Raw genomic sequence first — 24,173 nt, 5'->3', positions numbered from 1 at the left:
GAATACTAAGTATTTTAACATACACACACACATGAGGAGAGGGGAAAATGTTTTAAAGAAACTGACAGTAGTGTATATTTAAATTTAAACACCACCACTATTATTTATTTTCTAAAAAATTTGATTTTAGCTTATTTATGTCTTCAATTTTCTGCCCGATTCTTTGGTCAGCCAATCATTTCATAAGACATAGGTATCCGTATGTTTCATTGCTTACAACTATTCTTAAATAGTTTTATCGTGCCATTATTTTTAGCAAATGTATGTGTAAAAACACTGGATTTAGAATTTCTGTCTTTAGAGATTAGTCATTTATAGTAGAAGCAAAGAGAGTGAGAAAGAGAGGGATAGGTTTGCTTACCAACAGAGTGGAGAGAAGTGATAACAAGCCCAGAGACCACATCTATAGTTACAAAGTTGTCTTCACCTATTGACATTATGATATCATGATTTCTAAGACCCAACTTTTATTATACTGTATATAATATTTATACCACTTGTTTTTATGAGGTGATTATATATCATCCTGCTGTATATTGTTTAATATTTTATTTTGTTAAAGATATATTAGCCCATTAGCATAGGTCCAAGCTTAATTCTATTTTGTGCGCAATACAAGTAATCTAGTTGGGCCTAAAGCCCACAACACTATATACGTTAACAGCCCCCTTCAAACTCAAGGTGGATATGAGACCAGTTTGAGGTTGTCAACCAAATCACGAAGGCATCCCTTAGGATGTGACTTTGTGAAGATATTTGTAAGTTAATCTTTAGAGGAGATTGAGATTAGCTTAAGAGCACCATGGACAAGATGATAATGGATAAAATGACAATCGATCTTGATGTGCTTAGTCCGTTCATGAAAGACATCATTGTGAGCAATATGAATGGCATTCTGATTGTCACAATAAAGAGAAGTAAAAGAGGATGTGGACACACCTAAGTCTTTGAGAAGTCACTGTAGCCAAAGGAGCTCAGATGTGGTATCAGTAAAGGCATGATATTCTGCTTCAGTACTGAAACAGGCCACATGAGTTTGTTTCTTGCTTTGCCAAGAAAATCAAAGAAGAACCAAGAAGAAAGCAATAACCAGTGGTGGACCTGCAATCAGTGGGATCTCTTGGCCAATTAGCATCAGAAAATGCATGGAGAACAAGAGGAGACTAAGCAGAGTAAAAAAGATCATGGAAGAGAGTGTCCTTTAGGTATCGAAGAATGAGCAGAACAGCAGCATAGTGAGTTAATCATGGAGCAAACAAATACTGACTCACCTGGTAAACAGCATAGGAAATATCTAGACAAGTGACAATGAGATAAACTAGGCTGCCAACCAAGTGTCTGTAAAGAGAGGGATTAGACAATGGTTTCCCTCCTGAGGGAGTCAGATACGCATTAAGCTCAACTGGAGTGTCAACAGTCTTGCTATCAGTAAGTCCAGCTCGAGACAAGAGTTCAGAGGCATACTTGGCTTGAGTAATATAAAGTCCATCTATAGAATGAGTGATTTCAAGACCCAAGAAGTAGCTAAGATGTCCAAGATCTTTCACCTCAAACAGCTGACTAAGAAAATCCTTGAGTTCTTGAATGCCACTAAGTTCATCACCAGTTATGATCATATCATCCACATACAAGAGAAGTAAAATAGTACCTTTATCAATGCGACAAAAAAATAAGGCAGAATCATAATGAATAGCCATATAACCCAAGTGAGAGATGGTAGAGCTGAATTTGGCAAACCAAGCTCATGGAGCTTGTTTAAGGCCATAAAGTGCACATCAAAGGTGACAAACCTTGTTTGATTCAATAGAGAGACCAGGAGGAGGTTGCATATAAACTTTTTCACTTAAATCTCCATTAAAGAGTGCATTTTTGACATCTATCTGAAAAAGGTCTCATTTACTAGTAAAAGCAACAGCTAAGAGGGCACGAATAGATGAGATACGAGCAATCAGAGTAAAGGTCTCTTCATAATCAATCCCATACTCCTATGTAAAACCTTTTGTAACAAGATGAGCTTTGTAGAGCTCAATGGTCCATCAAAGCGAGTCTTAATCTTGTAAATCCACTTACAACCAATCACAGATTTTCTAGGGGGGAGAGTCATCAAATCCCAAGTATGGTTTTTAAATAATGCATCAAGTTCCTCTTTCATTGCAATCTACCAGAAAGGGTTAGTGGAAGCCTCACAATAGGTGTGAGGCTCGTGTAGTGTAGCAAGGGCAGTGTAACAATGATAGTCAAGTGAATGTGTAGGAATGGATCTTACCCGAGTTGAGTGACGAGGTGGAGTGTCTTGTGCAAGCTCTTCAGGCGAAGTAGGAGCAGGGGACCCAAGCTCAGGGTTGGGTAGCTCATCTTCCACCTGTTTATTAAAGGATGGATTAGGAAAGGGACCAAGGATATCTGGAGGTTAGACAGAGAAGTCTACTGGAGAATCAGAAGCAGCTACAGGAGGAATATGTGCCTCATCTAGAAAAATATCTAAGACAGAGGAGGAAAATAGGGAGGCACAGAAGTGAGAGAGCTCGACAGAGGAGCAATGTTCCTAAAAGACAACATTGCGAGAGATACAAAGACAATGAGAGATAGGATCATAACACTGATACCCCTTTTGAGTTTCGCCATAGCTAAGAAAACAACAAAACCTTGACTGAGGCTCAAGTTTGTTATGCTCATGTGGTTGAAGAAGAATGAAACAAGCAGAACCAAAAGAGCGAAGGTGGTGATAGTCTAGAGGTGACCCAAAAAGGCGCTCATATAGAGTTTGATTTTGGATAGCAGGACTTAGAATGCGATTAATAGTATGAACAACATGAAGAGTAGCTTCATCCCAAAAAGGAGCAGGAACTTTGGCAGAGAGAATGAGAACACGAACAGTGTCAAGAATATGACGAAGTTTTTATTCTGTTCTACCATTTTGCTAAGAGGTACTTGGACAAGTTAGTTGATGAAAAATGCCATAGGAATGCAAAACAGCTTGGAAAGCATATTGAGTGTATTCAAGAGCATTATCAGATCAAAAAATTTTGATGCGTTTGGAAAACTGAGTTTCAACCATTTTTGTAAAATTAGAATATACTTGCAATAATTCAGAACGATGTTTCATATTAAAAATCCAGCTATAGCGAGAGTAATCATTAACAAAGACAACAAAATATCAAGATCCACCAATACTAAAGACAGAGGAAGGCCCCCAAACATCAGAATGAATAAGGTCAAAGATATCAGTAGATATTGATTCACTAGTATTGAAATGCAAAGCTAATTGTTTTCCTAACTGACATGAAACACAATCAAAATTTTCTGTAGATACTAAACCTAACAAACCTCTAGAAGCCAATTGTTGTACCCGAGAGGAAGATGTGTGACCAAGTTGAGCATGCCAAAGTGCAAGGGAAGGAATAGAAGAAACTGCAACAGCTATAGCAATAGAAACAGGAGCAACAAGTGGAAGACAAAGGTTGTCCACGGGAAACATACGCCCAACTCTGGGACCAGTCCCAAGCCCCTGTCCTGTCCTCGAATCCTGCACAATACACCTAGAATAATTAAAGATAATGCGATAACCCAACTTATCTAATTATCCCACAGAAAATAAATTGTAAGAAATGTCAGGAATATTAAAGATCCCAGGAACCGAGAGGTTGGAGGTCAAAACGGAACCTATATTATGACCAGACATTGTGGAACCATTTGCTATGCGAATATTAAGAGGGTGTGGTGTAGGTTTGAGTTTAGAAAATAAGGACGAGTAAGGTGTCATGTGATTGAAACAAGCAGAATCCATAAGCTAAGAGGAATGAGACATACCAAATAAAGCTGAGAGAGAAGAGGAATAAGATGCATTACCAACCATACGAATGACATTGGCGATGATGTTTTTAAGGTCATCTATGGACATGGTGAAAGTGCATCCTGAAGACTTAGACTGTACAGAGATGGGAGCCATTGGTTGGACACTCTCAGTGTTAGCAACAGTAGCAGCTGAAATTGAAACAGCTAATTTGTTGTGATGATAGCAAGTCTCAATATTATGGCCAAAACATTTGAAAAAATTGCAAAAACGTTTGTTGGATTGTCAGCGATGATTATTGCAACAAAAAGAAGACATGTCCTTATTCTTCATTTAGAAGCAAAATATGCAAAAATGGACTACAAAAATGAAATCTATGCAAAAAAATTGGGTAAAAAGCACCTAGACTGCAAAAATTCAACTCTAGAAAAAATCAACGGTCAAACTTGGTCAAAGTCAATTGGAACTTGACGGTCAACGGATGACGTCAACAGGATGACTGGTCGATGACGTCAGTAGAAAGAAGATGACATCAGCTAGGGCTGATGTGGCAAAAGTAGCTGAGATGTCCAAGCCCTTTAGTATAGGCCCAAGCCTAATTCTACTTTGTGTGCAAGCCAAGTCTCCTACTTGTACTAAAATTCTATTACTTTAGTGTTTAGTCTACTATATATACACATGTTATGATTCATTGTAACACAAGATTTGTACTACATTATAATATATTATTGATGTAGACCTTTAGGATTTCCTTCGTGGACGTAGGCCGTTAGGCTGAACCACGTAACCCTTGTGTGTTATTGTATTCTATACTTTATGTTTTCACTTCCATATCCATACTAGCATATTCAACATGTTGTATCAATGCTAATTTAATATGGTATCAGAGCCACCTTCTTGTAGCCATGGTTTTCTATCATTGCGATATATTTAAGAGCAATCTTTGTCTTCTTCGGCGTTTTTCTTTTTCGCTGCATTCATCTTCTTTGGCTTCCTTCTGCTACCATCAAAACTCTCCGGTATAGTCATGCCCTCGTTACAAGTCGCATTAACACTGCAAGACTATTGCCTTCCTCAAACTACCGTCACAGAGTCAAACTTCATTCAAAGGATCTTCTCAACCTTATCAAATCTCAAGATTTCATCAAGCTTCCATCTTGAGTTTGAGAGGGGGTGTTAGAGATATATTAGCCCATTAGTATAGAACTAAGCCTAATTCTACTTTGTGTGCAAGCCAAGTCTCCTACTTGTACTAGAAGTCTATTAGTCTAGGGTTTAATCTACTATATATACACATATTATGATTCATTATAACATAGAATTTACACTACACTATAATATATTATTGATGTAGCCCTTTAGGATTTCTTCCATGGGTAGGCTATTAGGCTGAACCACGTAATCCTCGTGTGTTATTGTGTTCTATACTTTATGTTTTCGCTTCCGTATCCATACTAACATATTCAATATGGTGTATCAATGCTAATATTTAACATATTTTAAGAAAAATTAAAAACTACTCCAATTGAAATTCCCCACCAAATGTTATAAAATATTTGAAGTCTACTTTTTATTTTTCTTTTTCTTTTTTTTTTCTCTTTTTTTTTTTTCTTTTTTTTTTGAGAAGGAAGTACTATCTTTACACTAAATATCAATTTGATCCTTAACCTTTCAAATTCCTAAAAAAAAGCTCCATTTTTTAACTCATTTCAACATTACCAATTCATATACCAATCTAACATATTACAAATCAAATCAAAGAAACAGATGTGGGCAAAGTTTGTACCTTGATTTTGGGAATGGAATAGGCCAAGTTTCCCAAATACGACATTTGAGCATACAACCTAGCCTCGGCCAAAGACACCCTCCTTAGCAATCTCGAAAACGAATCTCTATCAAAACCAACCTGTTTTTCATCATCATGATCAGCAACACTACAAAGCTCACAATCTTCTTCTTCTTCTTCTTCTTCTTCTTCTTCACCAACTGCCACACCCTCTTGTTCCACCTTCTCTTCTTTCTCTACCTCCAACACAAGCCCAGCTTCAGCCCTCTCCTTCCACAGCGATCTAACATGCAAAATCTTCAAAACCCAGTTCTCAATTTTTTCCCTCTTATGAAAATCCTCCTCCTCCTCCTCTTCTTCCTGCTCCACCACTATTTCATTGCTAACAACAACGCTGTTGGTCTTGTTGTTGTCAACCAAAACGGCGTCGTCTAAGGCCAACCCATTGTGCCTGCCACCACCGCCACCACCGCCACCATCTCCACCTCTATTCTTATTACCAGGCCACAAAGACAGAGACTTCAGAGGGTACGCGAAAGGAAACCTCAAAAACGGCACCGTTTTCTGCTGAGGCTTAGCGCCCACCTGAGACGGCGTCGTTCGGAGCTCCCCAGTTGCAGAGATCGTCCCATGATGATGGATCCCAATTCCTGTCTTCAAACACAAACTATCCATTTATGTTTCTTTCTTTCTTTCCTTTGTTTGTTTTTTCTTCGTTACTTTTGATGATCTATAAATTATAACGTTGCGCTTGGCTTCTCTCTCAGAAACTGTAGAGACTTTTAAAAGGCGCACACGCGATCTTTGAACTTTACAAATGGTCTTCTTCTTTTATAAAAGAGAGACACGGAAAGAGACAGAGAGGAGAGGCTTTTAAGGAAAGAAGAGGAGAGGTTTTCTCTCTTTCTCGCTGGATTTCTCTCAAATTCTACTTCTCTCTCTTAATATAAAAATAATAAAAATAATTTTTTTTATCCGGCCGCTTTAAATTAAAGTTAATAATAACTTAAAATCTAAAATTTATTATAAAAATATTATGAACATCACACTTAAAAGAAAAAAAAAAAAAGAAATTATCGTATACTTTAGTGCAATAGTCACTTCACAAATATAAGTACTCGTAAGGTGTAAGGGCAAAAGTCAAAGTTTAAGTTTCTAAAAATGAGCTTCACATTTATATACACTTAAATTAGGTTAAAGTAGAATTTCAATCTTGAATAAAAAAATTTAAAAAATAAATAAAAGAGCAATACACAGAAAAAAAAAATTAACATTTTTCATAATAGTTGAGTTTGCAAACTTTTACTAATTCTCATCTTGGTTTACTACTAACATCACATTTTTATTTTACCATTATCAATATGCCACATGGCCCACATCAACATGTTGGAAAACTTTTGTCAAATTTTTTGTGTCTAGATTTTCTTTATAAAAAATTCTTTGTGGTTATTAGTAATTTTGTATATAAAACAAGATAATAAAATTTAAGTAATATTAAATTTAAAAAAAATATATATATATATATTTAAATATATAAAATGCTTCAATTCAGTTTTAGCCTAAGGCCTTGCACTTATTAAAAATAATTTTTTTTATCCGGCCGCTTTAAATTAAAGTTAATAATAACTTAAAATCTAAAATTTATTATAAAAATATTATCAACATCACACTTAAAAAAAAAAAAAAAAATTATCGTGTACTTTAGTGCAATAGTCACTTCACAAATATAAGTACTCGTAAGATGTAAGGGCAAAAGTCAAAGTTTAAGTTTCTAAAAATGAGCTTCATATTTATATACACTTAAATTAGGTTAAAGTAGAATTTCAATCTTGAATAAAAAAATTTAAAAAATAAATAAAAGAGCAATACACAAAAAAAAAAAAAAATTAACATTTTTCATAATAATTGAGTTTACAAACTTTTACTAATTCTCATCTTGGTTTACTACTAACATCACATTTTTATTTTACCATTATCAATATGCCACATGGCCCACATCAACATGTTGGAAAACTTTTGTCAAATTTTTTGTGTCTAGATTTTCTTTATAAAAAATTCTTTGTGGTTATTAGTAATTTTGTATATAAAACAAGATAATAAAATTTAAGTAATATTAAATTTAAAAAATATATATATTTAAATATATAAAATGCTTCAATTCAGTTTTAGCCTAAGGCCTTGCACTTACTTAAATTTTTTTAGAAAATTTATAATTATATTATTGAACTTGTAGTTAATTTTAGTTTTCATTAAATGAGAACTAATAATTTTTGGATATTTATTAATGGGTCTAGTTAACGGGAGAGCTTTTAAGATATTAGTTAATTAGCTATTTTAAAAAAGTTTGATACTTTTTATTTTAAAAAAAAAGTTTCGTTGCTTTATTTTCATAAAAAAATTAAAAAAAATTATTTATTTATTTAGTTTTTGGGGACAAGGATAGAGGATTGAATTTGCAAAGGCAACAAGTACAACAAATTTATTAGGTGTTAATTAGACTACAAGTCTATTGACGTATTGACAACAAATTTTTAAGTGTCAATTGATTAAGGGGAAGTGAAATTAACTTGGAAGCCTTTACAAGATTTATTGATTTGAATCAATTTTGTCTATATTTTTATTTTGGAGGTACGTATATATTTATTATTATTGTTATTATTATTTATGAATTTGAACGTCTAATTAGGTTGGAAGAATAGCATGAATTTCCCGATTTCGTACGAAAGCGCGTGGTGGGACCCGTCTATGACTGTCTCTCAATTTGTTTTTTTTGATGAGACTGTCTCTCAATTCTTCTTCATATTGCTTGTTGAGGGATACATGTTACTCTGCTCATAATATCTATCTGTAAGACGCCACGTCAGATGGTACAGATGAACTAAAAAACACAGCGGTGACGTGTCCGTAAAGCACCAAGAGTTGTTCATATTTTTTTGGGAATATAGTGTATGCGAGATCTACACGCAGTGTAAGCGTAGCACGTGTCTTTTCAAGAAGAGCATTTGGGTTTCACAATTTCTTATTGGAGAAAGAGATCTCAGAAACCCATAAACAAATATTTAAGTCGGTGGGGGGAAATAATTAAAACAAATGAAATAGTCTTTTTTTTTTTTTTTTAAATTATAAAAGTAGTAGTATAATTTAAAACTATACTTTTTGGCTGACCTCTATTAAAGAAAACAGAAGAAATTAAGATATTAATAATAACTTGCATTAACATGTATTTCAGTCCAGACCAACCCTGAATCTAAGATCTAAAACTAAAAGTACCTACTATGCCAACTTTATTTATCTGTTTTTATTTATAGCTTTGGAAATTTTAGTTTATCAAATTAGTTCGAGTGACCATTTTAATTTATCTATTGGAATGAAGTATTTTGACATTAGTGTTGTTAATTTAATCCAATAAAACTAAATTTCAAATATCAAATCAAGAAAGCATTTTTGGAATGAATTAATTAAGGTAGATAAAGGCCTAGACCGAAGGCCCTCTCTTCCCCAAAAATTTAAATAAGGTCATAAGGCCCCTTGTTATATAAATGAAAGATCTCTAAATTGTATAAAAACGTCCTAAAACTGTATAATGATAATTGAATTTTTTAAAAGAAAAATATATAGGTGGCTTTTGCATTCTTTCCCACACCTCCAAGAAGTCCCTTGAAATATTAAATCAATATAATTTCAACTCAATTGAAATCATAAATAGTTTTAATGAGTGTGCATAATAATCATTGACTATCAATTTTCTTAACAATTTGAGGGTTTAGTTTTTGTAAATTCATCACCCACACAGTAGATTATATTATTAAGTAAAGTTCCAATAATGTATTCAATAAATAAAATTATATTGTTCTACCCTTTAAATTTTTTTTTTTTTCTTGTCAATTTTAAGCAGATTCGCTATTATGTTGGGAAGACAACACATTGGAGAGACCCCGAATGAGCAGAATATAAAGAGACCATTTAACTCAAAAGTTTAACCTTATGAATTTGGGTCTAACTATGTTATATTGACCACTCACTCATGTTATAATTATTCAATGTGAGACTTTACTCATATATGTATACCCAACATATTATCAAATGTAAAAGAGAGACATTAATAATAACTAAATATAAAAAGTTAGTGTTCATTTGAGAATTACTTATTTCTGAAAGTTTATTTGCATAATGTAAGACAAAAAATTTAAAGCTAGCTTATTTTCAAAAAGATGAATGTTAAATTATTAACTTATAATCATCCCCAAAAGCTAGTAATTTTGTATCTCAAAAAACAATATCAAGGATTTCTAAAAATACTTAAATAAATAATATCTAATTAATACTTAAATATTAAAGAAACCCTCATAAAAAATTATTTCTTTCAACCTGAAAATGTATTAAGTAAATGCTTGAATCAATCAATCAAACTCAAATTTCATATTATAAGAAGATGAAAAAGACTAGCTAAAAAAAAAGTTAATGTTTTATTCATGTATCAACTAAAATTATCACTCCAGTCGAAATTTAATGTAATAGAACAGAATTACAAGTAGGGCTATCCACCACCCACCCGAACTCGAAGAACCGCCCGAACCCGAGCTCTCCACTCGAAAACCACCTGTTCAAAGCACTATTTTGGTCAAACGTTGGTCACTAGTGTCAGGACCCGAGACTATCAATTCAAGTTGCAGGTTGTCTGTCAGAGAAATCGACGAACCCAACCGGCTTGATGAGTTGTTCTTTCCCCATTAGAAATCACTAGTTTTGGCCAAAAACTGGTAAGTCCAAACTCTTAGTTCGACAATATAGGGGGATTTTGGCCAGATCTCGACAAATCCATCAAGATCTCTGCCCAATCTCTATAGATTCGAAGGAAATGTTGGCCAAATCTCGTTTGATCTGATGAGATTCGATAAGATTTCGGCCAAAATCCAGGCAGATTTCGATCCACTATAGCAAACCCGAAATCGACCGATATGCACCTGAAACCAATAAGACCCAAACCGGCAGATCTGAAACTCCATTCAGGTCTGTTGCAGGTTAAGATTTTCTCCACCTGATGCATTCGAGTAGAGCTTGAGTTGGGCACAAACCTGACCTGGACCGACCCATGAACAATCCTAATTATAAGCATGAATGTAAAGCAAGGTAAAAAGAAGTGGGGGGTGGGAGGTGATGATTTTGTACCAATTAACTAATTGGTGATTGCTTGATTGGTACAAAAATTTTCAATCAAAACAGGTGAAATATATATGTTTTAAAAGTTTTGTTAACGTGTACCTTAGGCACTAATTAAAAAGGTTTCAAAAAGATTCCATCTAAATTGAAAAATAGGAAAAAGTTAATTTTTGTTGAAAGTGTTATTAGATTTTACTTGGGCATATTTTAACAAAATCCTTTAAAAAAGAAAAGAAATTATCAAAGAATTTTAGGTCTAGTCAAAAGTGACACTTTCACCCCCCTCCCTCTCTCCGTCGGCCATAAAAAGAAAAGAAAAGAAAGTGAAATGAGGAATTTAATAGTGTAATGTGATTACGAAATCTGATTTACGGGACTTAATTTTGTCGACAATTAAATTAGGAAAGTGATGTTATGGAGACATTTGGAGTGCCTTTATATCATTAAAAGCGCCACGAAAAAAAATTTCAGTAAAGAAAGTATTGTGGTTGATAAATTTTCTTTATTTTTATGCTACTATCTTTTACTAAAAATGCTCATCTTTTTGACAGTGAGGAGGGTAGGGTTTGGTTTGAAGTTTGAGCTGCCCTTTATTTAGTCGGCAAGTCGGTTTTTAATGACCAGGCAGTCTAACCCTGGCGGTGGAAAAATCTTCAAATATAAGTTGCATTTATAGGTCAATATTTGCAGTTGATAGTTGAGAAAAACTAAGTTTAGATCTTCCAAAAATTCTTGCCCCCATAGGGACCATTAAATTATTATGGGCTCAAATTTATGAGCTCTAGCTCTCGTTTTTAGGTAGGAAAGTTAGCCTTGACATCTCTCAATCTAAAATTTAGAGTGATTAAAGTGGGTGGGAGTTGGATTGACCATAAGGATTTCATCATGATTTTCCACACCCAAAATATAGAGCTATATTGCATCAACAAGTTAGACCATTAAATATGATTGGTGTGTGTGTTTATTTATTTATTTTAGGAATGAAGCAGGTTGCGTTTGATTTTGGTATGCAACATCTAGGTAATTCGGTCCCACCAAATAGATGGATCACACAATATCAAACTCTGAGTGTCTTTGTTGTGAAGCTCGGATAAAAATTCGCTAGGGACCTAACTCCTAAGTCAAATGAATCTAATGATAAATACATGTAGGCAAAAAAGTAATATAATCTTGTATTCTTGAAATTAAGGATGGTGAAAATTCTTCTTGTTACTTTACCAATTCTATCCTACACAGATCAATTTTGGGAAGGTGATGAGATGATGATGGATTTTGCATGCCCCATCCCACCCCACTTTGAATATCTATATATTTGTTTTTGTTTATATATATATATATATATATATATTTTTAAAGTATATAAATATAATGTAATATTTTTATACATAATCCTACTTATGATTTATCTTTTTGTATGTATTCTATTATTAGCATGCAAAATGCATGTTTTCTCTAGCTAGGGATCTAACTCCTAAGTCAAATGAATCTAATGATAAATACATGTAGACAAAAAAGTAATATAATATCGTATTCTTGAAATTAAGGATGGTGAAAATTCTTCTTGTTACTTTACCAATCCTATCCTACACGGGTCAATTTTGGGAAGGTGATGAGATGAGGATGGATTTTGCTTGCTCCATCCCGCCCCACTTTGAATATCTATATATATTTGTTTTAGTTTTATATATATATATATATATATATTTAAAGTATTTAAATATAATGTAATATTTTTATACATAATCCTACTTATGATTTATCTTTTTGTATGTATTCTATTATTAGCATGCAAAATGCATGTTTTCTCTAGCTAGGGATCTAACTCCTAAGTCAAATGAATCTAATGATAAATACATGTAGACAAAAAAGTAATATAATATCGTATTCTTGAAATTAAGGATGGTGAAAATTCTTCTTGTTACTTTACCAATCCTATCCTACACGGGTCAATTTTGGGAAGGTGATGAGATGAGGATGGATTTTGCTTGCTCCATCCCGCCCTACTTTGAATATCTATATATTTGTTTTTGTTTATATATATATATATATATATATATATATATATATTTAAAGTATATAAATATAATGTAATATTTTTATACATAATCCTACTTATAATTTATCTTTTTGTATGTATTCTATTATCAGCGTGCTAAACGCATGTTTTCTCTAGCGAGGGACCTAACTCCTAAGTCAAATGAATCTAATGATAAATATATGTAGACAAAAAAGTAATATAATCTCGTATTTTTGAAATTAAGGATGGTGAAAATTCTTCTTGTTACTTTACCAATTCTATCCTACACAGGTCAATTTCGGGAAGGTGATGAGATGAGGATGAATTTTGCTTGCTCCATCCCGCCCCACTTTGAATATCTATATATTTGTTTTTGTTTATATATATACTTAAAGTATTTAAATATAATGTAATATTTTTAATATATAATCCTACTTATAATTTATCTTTTAGTATGTATTCTATCATCAGCGTGCAAAACGCATGTTTTCTCTCTTTTAGCACTTTGTCAATTACTTGTCACACTTATCTTTCATTTCTATTTCATTAATGTCGAAGCAACCTCATTAAGGATGGCAAGATACCTCCAACTTGCCTTGACTTCGAGCTGTTCTGCTCTCACCTCAAACAAGGAACAAGACAAAGATAAGACACCCCTAACTCGACCCTCCACTCCGCTCTGTTGCCATCCCTACTTGACATACCATGAATTCATTGGGTCAATAGAAAAACCTTTCAAATAGGCACTCGTGGCCAATTATACCTTTGACATGATAGTAATTAAACATAACTCCATCTCTTTTACTTAATATAGACTCATTAATTTGCTATAGGAGAGTTAGGAAAGTGATTCTTCTCATTTGAAAAATTAAAATTGATTTATTTCATAATTTAGGTTAAATATTATAAATTTAAAAACACATAATTTAAAATTTTAATGACTTAACATTTTATATAATATTAGACACAAAAAATAAAATTTTATCCATAAAATATATTTCTCTTTATTTCAAATGAAAAGCACCTTACTTCTTTACAGATGTGAGGAACTTGCTATGACAGCTTGGATCACTTGGAAGTTGGAACCAAATTCCAATTTATCAAACTGTCAATATTCAGCAATCGGTGAACCAAGATCCTAGCTTGATAGTGTAGTGGAAGTGTGGAAGCCACTGCAGAAAATTGCTACAATGCAAATTTCGACGGGGCCATCTTTTGTGAGGAGAAGTGAACTGGTTTGGGTGTAGTGATTCGCAATTCAAAGGGAGAGGTTATGGCAGTTTTTTCAAGTTTCAATATCAGACAATGAAATATATGAATCAAACTATAAACTCAATAGGTTTTTTTTTTTTTTTTTTGGTCAATCAAGGAAATATCATAAAACTAGGAATTTATCAGTCTGTTACAACGCACATTAGCTTTGTCAGAAGCTAAAATATTATCCACCACAGATGGTGGGTACAAAAAAACAACAAAAGAAGCTAGGCTACTAGCACCTAACTTGGCCATTGCATCCGCGCATTGGTTGGCCTCCCTATAGATGTGGGTTATTTGCTTGTTTGGAATCTCTTTCAATAGGTTCCTGCAATCGGTGAGAAGTGGTTCCAATAACAAATTGTTAGAGCTATTACTCATAAGCAGGACAACACTTAGAGTATCCAGCTCAATGATTAGGTTATTTAGCCTCATTTCCTTAGCTAAAAGAAGGCCATCTCTGAGTGCCCACAGCTCAGCCATACAGCTGTTGGTGCAACCAAGGGGTCTAGCAAAACCTTTCAGCCATTGCCCTTCATGATCCCTTATCACACCACCCCCCCCTGCACTACCAGGATTACCAATGACCGACCCATCAGTGTTAAGTTTTGCCCAACCCACTGGAGGCTTCTCCCATCCCACGGCTACAACTGACTTGGCTTTGGGCAACTTGGCATTTACCCCAATGGAGAAGAACTCAGCACTATCCTTGATACATTTCTTAAAGCTTGACTGATCCACCCTTCCAGTTTTGAAAATAAAATTATTCCTGTGCAACCAAAGGTGCCACACAGCCATGGGAAATAAGATTTTCCAGGGAATATCCATCACTTTGGACTTCAAGTCAGTCTTACAATTTGTTTCAAGCCACTCACCAATCGGCAGTTTAAAAGAATCTCTCAAGCACGCTGGGAACTGGAGTTTCTGCCAAAAGTCACGAGCAATCATACACCCCCTTAAGAGATGATCTAAGGTCTCAATGTTTTGTTGACATATGCTACATATGGGATCAAGCCTTAAACCCCTTGAACCCAAAACATCTCCGGTGGGCACACTGTTATGTAAACACAGCCAAAGAAAAAATTGTACCTTGGGAAAAGTCTCAACCTTCCACACCCAATCCACCGAAACAGTAGCAAGGTTCAAAGGGTTTAAACCCTTAGCCAGTAAGTATGCAGATTTCAAGGAGAAAAATCCATTTTTTGAGTAAGCCCATTGGAGTGAATCCTCTGTATCATGATTGCATGACAAGGGAGTAGCTTTAATGGCATTGAGGATATGGCAAGGAAAGTCAAAAGATAGACGGTGGGCTCTCCATTCATGGTTTTGATCAAAACATTGCTTGACTGATAAGGATTCTTCATCACGGTGTAGGGGTCCTTCAATAAGAGATCTTAGAGAACCCAAAGGAAGCCAGAAATCATTCCATACATTAACTGCCTCACCATTTCTCACTGTCCACTTTAGCCCTTTGACATAAATTGGACCACCTTTCTTACATGCCGTCCAAATGCTAGAGCATGGGAGCTTCCTTCCTTCTATAGTCATTCTTCCAGGGGATAAGTATTTTGCCATAAGCATTTTTGCCCAAGGGGCATCCTGTTCACAAGCTAATCTCCAGCAAAACTTAGCTAACAAAGCATTATTTCTGTCTTTCATGCTGTGCAATCCCAAGCCACCAAGTTCTTTGGGAAGAGTCACAGTATCCCATCTAACTAGATGCATTCTCCTCCTTTCTTCGGTAGATCCCCACAAAAAGTCCCTAGTTAACTTATCAACTTGATCACACACTTTGCCAGGAAGGGCTTGGCATTGCATGTAGTATTCTGCCACTGGAGCCGCAGAAGTTTTGACAAGCACCAACCTACCAGCCTTCGATAGGAGTTTAGCTCTCCACCCAGCCAGCTTGCTCTGAATTTTGTTGACCACAAAATTGTAGGCGTTTCCAACTCTACCTTGATGAATGATGGGGAAACCAAGGTAATTGCCCAAATTATTGGTTGCCGCCATACCCAATCTCCTGCAAATACCTCTCCTCCTGCCTCCGGTGACATTTGGGGAAAATAAAATTTTTGACTTATCTAAGTTGATTTTCTGACCAGCAAGTTTGCAGAAACTCTCGAGAACCTCTGTGATAGCATCACAGTTTTTGTAATCTGCCTTAGCAAAGAGCATCAGGTCGTCCGCAAAAAAAACATGAGAAAAACTAGGTCCATTTCTAGAAGCTTTGACCTTATCCCACCTTCTAATCTCACACATTTTAGTGATTTGAGCACTAAGAAACTCCATGCACAACAGAAACAGATAAGGAGACAGGGGGTCCCCCTGTCTAATTCCCCTCGAAGGTTGGAAAGGGTCCAACTTGCTTCCATTGAACAGAATAGCTGTGGTAGAAGTAGACACGCAGCTCATGATCAACCTTATCATACTCTCCGGAAACCCAAACTGCTCTAGAACCATTTTTATAAACGACCACTCAAGGCGGTCATAAGCCTTCTCAAGGTCAATTTTCACAACCATGAAACCCGTCCTCCCCTTCCTCTTTCTAAGGGAGTATATTAATTCTTGAGCAATAACAACGTTATCAGTGCCCCTTCTCCCTTCAAGGAAAGCTGATTGCATAGGGGATATTAAGGAAGGCAGGAGGGGGCGGAGCCTCAAAACAATAATCTTAGAGATCACCTTATAGATAGTGTTGCATAGGCTTATAGGTCTGAATTGGTTGACTGTCTCAGGACCCACTTGTTTAGGGATTAAAGCAATTAAGGTTTGGTTGAGATACTCAGGAATCTTCTGTTTAAGGAACACGTCTTTAATCTCCTTCTTCACCGAATCACCCACAACTAACCAAAATCGTTGAAAAAACCCGGCATGTAACCCGTCAACACCTGGGGCTTTGTAAGGTTTCATCGTCTTGAGCGCATTCCAAATTTCCCCATCCGAAGGTATATTGGTAATGCTTCTGGCTTCTTCATTGCTGAGTTTAGCACACCACTCCGATCTCCATTAGGGGATAGAAGGACAAAAGATTTGCTCAGTTCTATACAGCTTCTTAAAACTAGCATTGAATATTTCCTTCACTTCTTCTAAATTATGACACCATTCACCCTCGCTGTTTTGAATGCAGGTGATTCTATTCTTACTTCTCCTGTTGAGAGCAGATATGTGGAAATATGAGGTGTTTCTCTCACCCGAGATGATCCAATTAGTTCTGGATTTCATAGCCCATAACTCCTCCTCCAATTGGAGAATTAAATTATATTCTTCTGTCAATTGCTCTTGCAGAGTAATCAAAAACCTGTTTGGACAGGAAGCTAAGGCTCTTTGGGTACCTAGAAGCCTAGCCAAGACATTCTTCTTTCTTATAAAAATATTCCCAAAGACTTCTCTGTTCCACCTTTGGGCTTTGTCTTTGAAATTATTGATTGCTTCCGATAAATTTCCCTCCCTTTCAGCCCAAGCATCCCTCACAACAGTAGGAAAATCACTATGACTCAACCAAAAGGACTGAAATCTAAAGGGTCTGTCAGAAGTGGAATACAGAGAGGGGTTAAGATTGAGTAATAAAGGGCAGTGATCCGAATTCACCCTAGCTAAGTGAGTAACATTAGCTTCCGGGTAAAATTCTTTCCAACCCGGGTTAACCCAGCATCTGTCTAGTCTGCACTGAATTAAATTTCCCAATTCTCTCTTGTTTGTCCATGTATACCTTGGACCCGTGAAACCAAGGTCCATCATGTTGCAATCATCCATGCATTCCTTGATGGCTCTAATCCTTCTCTGACAAACCGGGTTCCCCCCATATTTCTCCTCAGCAGCCAAAACTTCATTAAAGTCCCCCATGAGAGCCCATGGCAGATCATGCATATTAGCAAGAATTCTAAGATTGTTCCATAGAATGCACCTCTCCTCAAATCTAGGACTAGCATAAATTGCACTAATTAACCAGGTAAGGGATTGAGATCTTACCCGGATCAAGGCATGGATTTCCTGTTCTGTAGAAGACAGCACATCCACTTGAACCAAATCAGATCGCCAGAGCAACCAGATACCTCCAGCAAAACCAATTGTATCTGCCACTGCAGCTCCATCAAAAGGAAGAGACTCAATAACCTCTTCTGCCCTTGCACCGCTCATCCTAGTCTCCGTGATAACCATGAGAAACGGATCATGCCACGCCACCAAATCCATAACCGTTTTCCTAAATTGGGGTTTCATAGCACCCCTGCAGTTCCAGATCAAAATATTCATGATTTTAAACTGATAAAAAGAAGCACCGGAACCAGACACAGAGGAAAAGGACTCAGAGTCTCTCAACCTCCATACCTCCAATGTCTCCTCCCTCGACTCCCAGAACCCCTTGAAGAGAGTCACTGCATGCTTGGTTATCCCCAAAGCCTCTTGGGTTGCCTTGACAAGAATCGTGCCCCTTATCTCTGGCTCCGCAAACAGGATCATCTTTACCTTGAGCATATTGCCCATCAACGAGCATTCCACCAAGCTCTTCTGCAACATCATTCTTTCCGAGATCACGACCTTCGTCCACTCCGCCTCCACTTCTGCCAGAAATTTTTCCAAGCTCCGCTCGTCTGATCCTGTTGCTGATGTTCTTGAGTTTATCGCCGGTGGCACGAGGTTTGGAGGACGATCCTTCAGGAACCTCCACCATGGATTCGGGGTTGTGAACCATGCCTCGTTCTTCAATGGCAGATACCCCAGCAGTTTGCTTCTTTCCGTCAGCGGAAGAAAGCTCTTCCACGCCAACATCAAATCGAGTTCGAACCAGCCCCAAATTTCTGTTGGGTCTTGTTTTATCCGACGAATAGTCTCGTTGCTCACCGGAGTAATCTTCCCCTTGTAACAAATTCCCCACTTCTCCTTTCCTTCCATCACAGCTACTGGAAAGCACAACGATATTATTCTCTGTCTCCGTTGAAGTAAGCTTATCTTTTGGGTTGGTAAAAGGATTCACAGTGCTAGAGAACCGGAATGGGCTATGCAAAGCATCAGACCCAAAAACAAAAGGCCCATCCTTTTTACTCGGGCCCACCCCAGCTGGTTGTAATCCAATTAGATCAGTTACTCTCTGACTTGCTTTAGTGCGTACACCCTTACCTTTAGCGCCCTTACCAACATTAGGATGGCTAAGATTGGACGTTGCCTTCCTGTAGGACTCAACTTGCGATGCGACAGGTTGCGTGTGAGGACTCTTTCTCTTGCTATCTCTCCTACTCTGCTCCGCAACTTTAGACACATCCATGGAGCCGTTGGAATCTTGCGTCGTTGTATTATCAGACGCTTGGCTCAGAACTGGAGACCGTTGGATTGATTTTGCTTTATTCAAAGTTTTTCTTCTGCTCACCACCATCCATTCACCATAGTTCTCCTGCAATGCATCGTCTTCCTTGGGCTTGTCCCCCCCTTGGTTATTATTCACCTCATCTTGACCATCATTCCGCTCCACATTATGCTCCTTGGGTTGCTCTCTAATGGTGAACGGGCACGATTCTAGCTTGTGACCAATCCTACCACACGAGAAGCAGAGAGCGTTAATACCCTCATATAGCACACATTGTGGAATTTTCCCAAGATATATCTTCCTTATCAAAGGCTTATCTAAGTTGACTTGCACACAAATTCTGGCAAAACGTCCCCTTTCCCCATTAGCTGTATGGGAATCAATTCTCAGGACCGGTCCAATAGCTCTCCCAATTTTTAGAAGAGCATTTGTTTCATAAAATTCCAATGGCAGCTCCGGTAATCTAACCCAGACTGCTACCGAGGAGAGGGTTGCTGTGGAAGCCTTGAACCCAGGTTCCCACTGCCTAATAGCAAGGAAGTGTTGACCAATAAACCAGGGACCTCCCGTAAGAATAGAGTCAACATCTTCAGCTAATTCGAATCTCACAAGGAAGTAATCATAACCCAAATCTATGCAGTCCATCCCTCCACACGGATTCCACATTTTGCGCACTCTCTCGACAAGGAAGGAGAATGCCATTCTTCTTCCAAAGGTTTTGATAATGAGGGCTTTCTGCCAAGGCGCTCTCATACGAACCTTCTCTTCTTTGGAAAACCCAATTCTAATGTTACCATCTTGCACAGCTTCCTCTTCATCATCAGACTCCACATCTTCTTGCATTGAACAATCAAAGCCAAACGCTTGCGCGAAGGCTCCAGGAATTGCACCCACCAATTTATCCTTATAACTTCCCATTTTATTACCTATCCCATTCTCAGTCGTCTCCTGAAACCTGTGGCTTTCTTTGAACTTTTTTGTGCTGCGGGCAAGGGTATCTTCCTCTTCATCTGACCGCTTCAGTCTTTCTCTCTCCTTCTCCATTGTTTCTTTTTTCCTCAAAGGTGAAGTTGAAGAAAACTCAATAGGTTAGATGCATTAGAAACGTCAATATAACTAAAAATAAAAAATAAAAAAAAAAGGCTGGAATTTACAAAGCGAGATTCCTTAACAAATTAGAATACGTACCTCAACAATGAAGGAAAATGTAGGTCAATAACAATGATAGAGAGAATTGAAGACAAAGCCATTAAACTTTCAAGACAATTGATAATTTATCACATGTATCAACTGTTGTTAACAACTTCTAACCCATAAAATATCAAATATGACACATACCGCAATTTCAAAAACTTATGTCCTAAAACTAGTAAAGGTGTTACAAGCGATTAAAGTTTCTAAAGGTTTTAATAAAAAGGGCGGCTCATCCAGTCTAAGCCCCCTAAAATAGAACATTTATATCTCTGTCTTATAGATTGCACAAAAATAATCTCACTTAGGAAAAAAAACACAAAAAAAGAGAGAAGAAGGCATGTTCTATTGGTGAATTGAATGAATGTATTAGACCCCCAAAAAAAAAAAAAAAGAATTGAATGAATGTCTTGTCTTATTTGTCTAAGGATGTAATATTTTTAATTAAGGCCCAAAATTTAAAATAAAAATTAATTTTTAAATATTATACTCTTTTTGAAAGTTAAATATTTTATGAATACATTTTACTATATTTGTGATAGTTTAATAATGTAAAAATTTTCAATTTTCCAAAAATTTACTTGTGGGTACCATAAGCATGCTTCACAACGTCCTAGGCCTGCTAGGCGTGCTTAGCATTCACCTCGAATAGTGTCCTAGGAATCCCACATCGAAGAAACCTCCCCCCCCCCCCCCCCCCTATCCCACCCCACTTTGAATATCTATATTTGTTTTTGTTTATATATATATATATATATATTTAAAATATTTAAATACAATGTAATATTTTTAATATATAATCCTACTTATAATTTATCTTTTAGTATGTATTCTATCATCAGCGTGCAAAACGCATGTTTTCTCTCTTTTAGCACTTTGTCAATTACTTGTCACACTCATCTTTCATTTCTATTTCATTAATGTCAAAGCAACCTCATTAAGGATGGCAAGATACCTCCAACTTGCCTTGACTTCGAGCTGTTCTGCTCTCACCTCAAACAAGGAACAAGACAAAGACAAGACACCCCTAACTCGACCCTCCACTCTGCTCTGTTGCCATCCCTACTTGACATACCATGAATTCATTGCGTCAATAGAAAAACCTTTCAAATAGGCACTCGTAGCCAATTATACCTTTGACATGATAGTAATTAAACATAACTCCATCTCTTTTACTTAATATAGACTCATTAATTTGCTATAGGAGAGTTAGGAAAGTGATTCTTCTCATTTGAAAAATTAAAATTGATTTATTTCATAATTTAGGTTAAATATTATTGTGGGTACCGTAGGAGTGCTTCACACGTCCTAGGCCTGCCAGGCGTGCTTAGCATTCACCTAGGCATGCTTGGCAACCACCTAGGCCGTCCTCGGACGGCTTTGCAACATCCTAGGCATGCATGGCAACATCTTAGGCATGCTTGGAAACGTCCTCGAACGGTGTCCTAGGAATCCCACATCGAAGGAAAACCCCCCCACTTGCTGCCTCGAATAACTGAACTAATGGTACACTACTTCCTTCACTTCAAAGCTTATAAGGCAGCAAGTGGGAGGGTTTTTCTTCGATGTGGGACTCCTAGGACACCGTCCGAGGACATTTTCAAGCATGCCTAGGACGTTGCCATGCATGTCTAGGACGTTGCAAAGCCGTCCGAGGACGGCCTAGGTGGTTGCCAAGCATGCCTATGTGAATGCCAAGCACGCCTAGCAGGCCTAGGACGTGTGAAGCACTCCTACGGTACCCACAATTATAAATTTAAAAACACATAATTTAAAATTTTAATGACTAAACATTTTATATAATATTAGACACAAAAAATAAAATTTTATCCATAAAATATATTTCTCTTTATTTCAAACGAAAAGCACCTTACTTCTTTACAGATGTGAGGAACTTGCTATGACAGCTTGGATCAGTTGGAAGTTGGAACCAAAGAAATAAAATAAGACTAGGATTACAATGCCCAAAAATTCGAGATGTACAAAGGATGGATACTCAGTTACTTGAACAATTCCAATTTGTCAAACTGTCAATATTCAGCAATCGGTGAACCAAGATCCTAGCTTGATAGTGTAGTGGAAGTGTGGAAGCCACTGCAGAAAATTGCTACAATGCAAATTTCGACGGGGCCATCTTTTGTGAGGAGAAGTGAACTGGTTTGGGTGTAGTGATTCGCAATTCAAAGGGAGAGGTTATGGCAGTTTTTTCAAGTTTCAATATCAGACAATGAAATATATGAATCAAACTATAAACTCAATAGGTTAGATGCATTAGAAACGTCAATAACTAAAAATGAAAAATAAAAAAAAGGCTGAAATTTACAAAGCGAGATTCCTTAACAAATTAGAATACGTACCTCAACAATGAAGGAAAATGTAGGTCAATAACAATGATAGAGAGAATTGAAGACAAAGCCATTAAACTTTCAAGATAATTGATAATTTATCACATGTATCAACTGTTGTTAACAACTTCTAACCCATAAAATATCAAATATGACACATACCGCAATTTCAAAAACTTATGTCCTAAAACTAGTAAAGGTGTTACAAGCGATTAAAGTTTCTAAAGGTTTTAGTAAAAAGGGCGGCTCATCCAGTCTAAGCCCCCTAAAATAGAACATTTATATCTCTGTCTTATAGATTGCACAAAAATAATCTCACTTAGGAAAAAAAACACAAAAAGAAAGAGAGAAGAAGGCATGTTCTATTGGTGAATTGAATGAATGTCTTGTCTTATTTGTCTAAGGATGTAAAATTTTTAATTAAGGCCCAAATTTTAAAATAAAAATTAATTTTTAAATATTATACTCTTTTTGAAAGTTCAATATTTTATTAATACGTTTTACTATATTTGTGATAGTTTAAGAATGTAAAAATTTTCAATTTTCCAAAAATTTACTCTTCATCTATCTTTTTATAAAAATTAAAATCAAAATTAATCATTTTTGAGAAAAAATCATTATCGAAATCCATTTTTCAATAACTGAAGTACAATATTACCAAGAGTGACCTTAACCATCTAAAATATTATATTTATTTTGAGATTTTTTTTTTCGTTATTTTTATAATTAAAAGTTTTAAAATACGTTTTATACATATATAAAAATAGTCAATTAATTAATGTATTAAATTATATAAAAATGTTGGATTATTTTTTTTTTCTTTTCTAATTCATGTATTGCTTATAAAATATTAAGTGAAAATATACATTTTATATTTGCGTCTGACCCCAAAATATGGGGGAGTTGGCCCTAAACTAGGCCATATTTTTGCGAACTATGAATTTGAGCGAGGTTGAAAAAAAAAATATATGTTTGAAACTGAATTGAGGTATTCAATAATAATAAAACTATTTAGAATTTGCAAGTTTTCAAAAAATTTAATTTTATATTTAAAATAATCTATGCATATGAAAAATTTTCATAGAAATGTGGCCATATCTTACATGAAAGGGATTTAACATACCAATAACATAGTTAATATTTCATGATTTTGACATGATCATAATGGTATTAGTACAAAGAAAGCTAAAGTTAAGAAATACAAAAACAAAAACAAAAAACAAATATAAAATTGATAGGTTTGCAAATGAGTGTTCAAGGAGTAGGATATTAGAAGAAACTAATAAATTTTCATAAGTACTCCTTTTAATTTTTGGCCTTAGCCCACA

General features: G+C 35.8%; 1 protein-coding gene across 1 annotated transcript; it reads right to left on the bottom strand.

Moving 5' to 3' along the window:
- Positions 1-17,016: 17,016 nt before the first annotated feature.
- On the bottom strand, positions 17,017-18,201 carry LOC112028551 (uncharacterized). The gene has a single exon (XM_024061247.1). It carries the CDS (start codon positions 18,199-18,201, stop codon positions 17,017-17,019), a length of 1,185 nt encoding a protein of 394 aa, XP_023917015.1.
- Between the last annotated feature and the right edge of the window lie 5,972 nt (positions 18,202-24,173).

This window comes from Quercus suber, unplaced genomic scaffold (assembly GCF_002906115.3).
Source record: "Quercus suber isolate HL8 unplaced genomic scaffold, Cork oak 2.0 scaffold_119, whole genome shotgun sequence".
In the NCBI taxonomy this organism is placed as follows: domain Eukaryota; kingdom Viridiplantae; phylum Streptophyta; class Magnoliopsida; order Fagales; family Fagaceae; genus Quercus; species Quercus suber.
The sequence above is the reverse complement of the archived record's forward strand: the minus strand, read 5'-3'. Positions and strand labels throughout refer to the sequence as shown.

Excerpts from the sequence above, each read along its gene's own strand:
- LOC112028551 (XM_024061247.1), bottom strand. The coding sequence starts at position 18,201 with ATGGATTTGGTGGCGTGGCATGATCCGTTTCTCATGGTTATCACGGAG.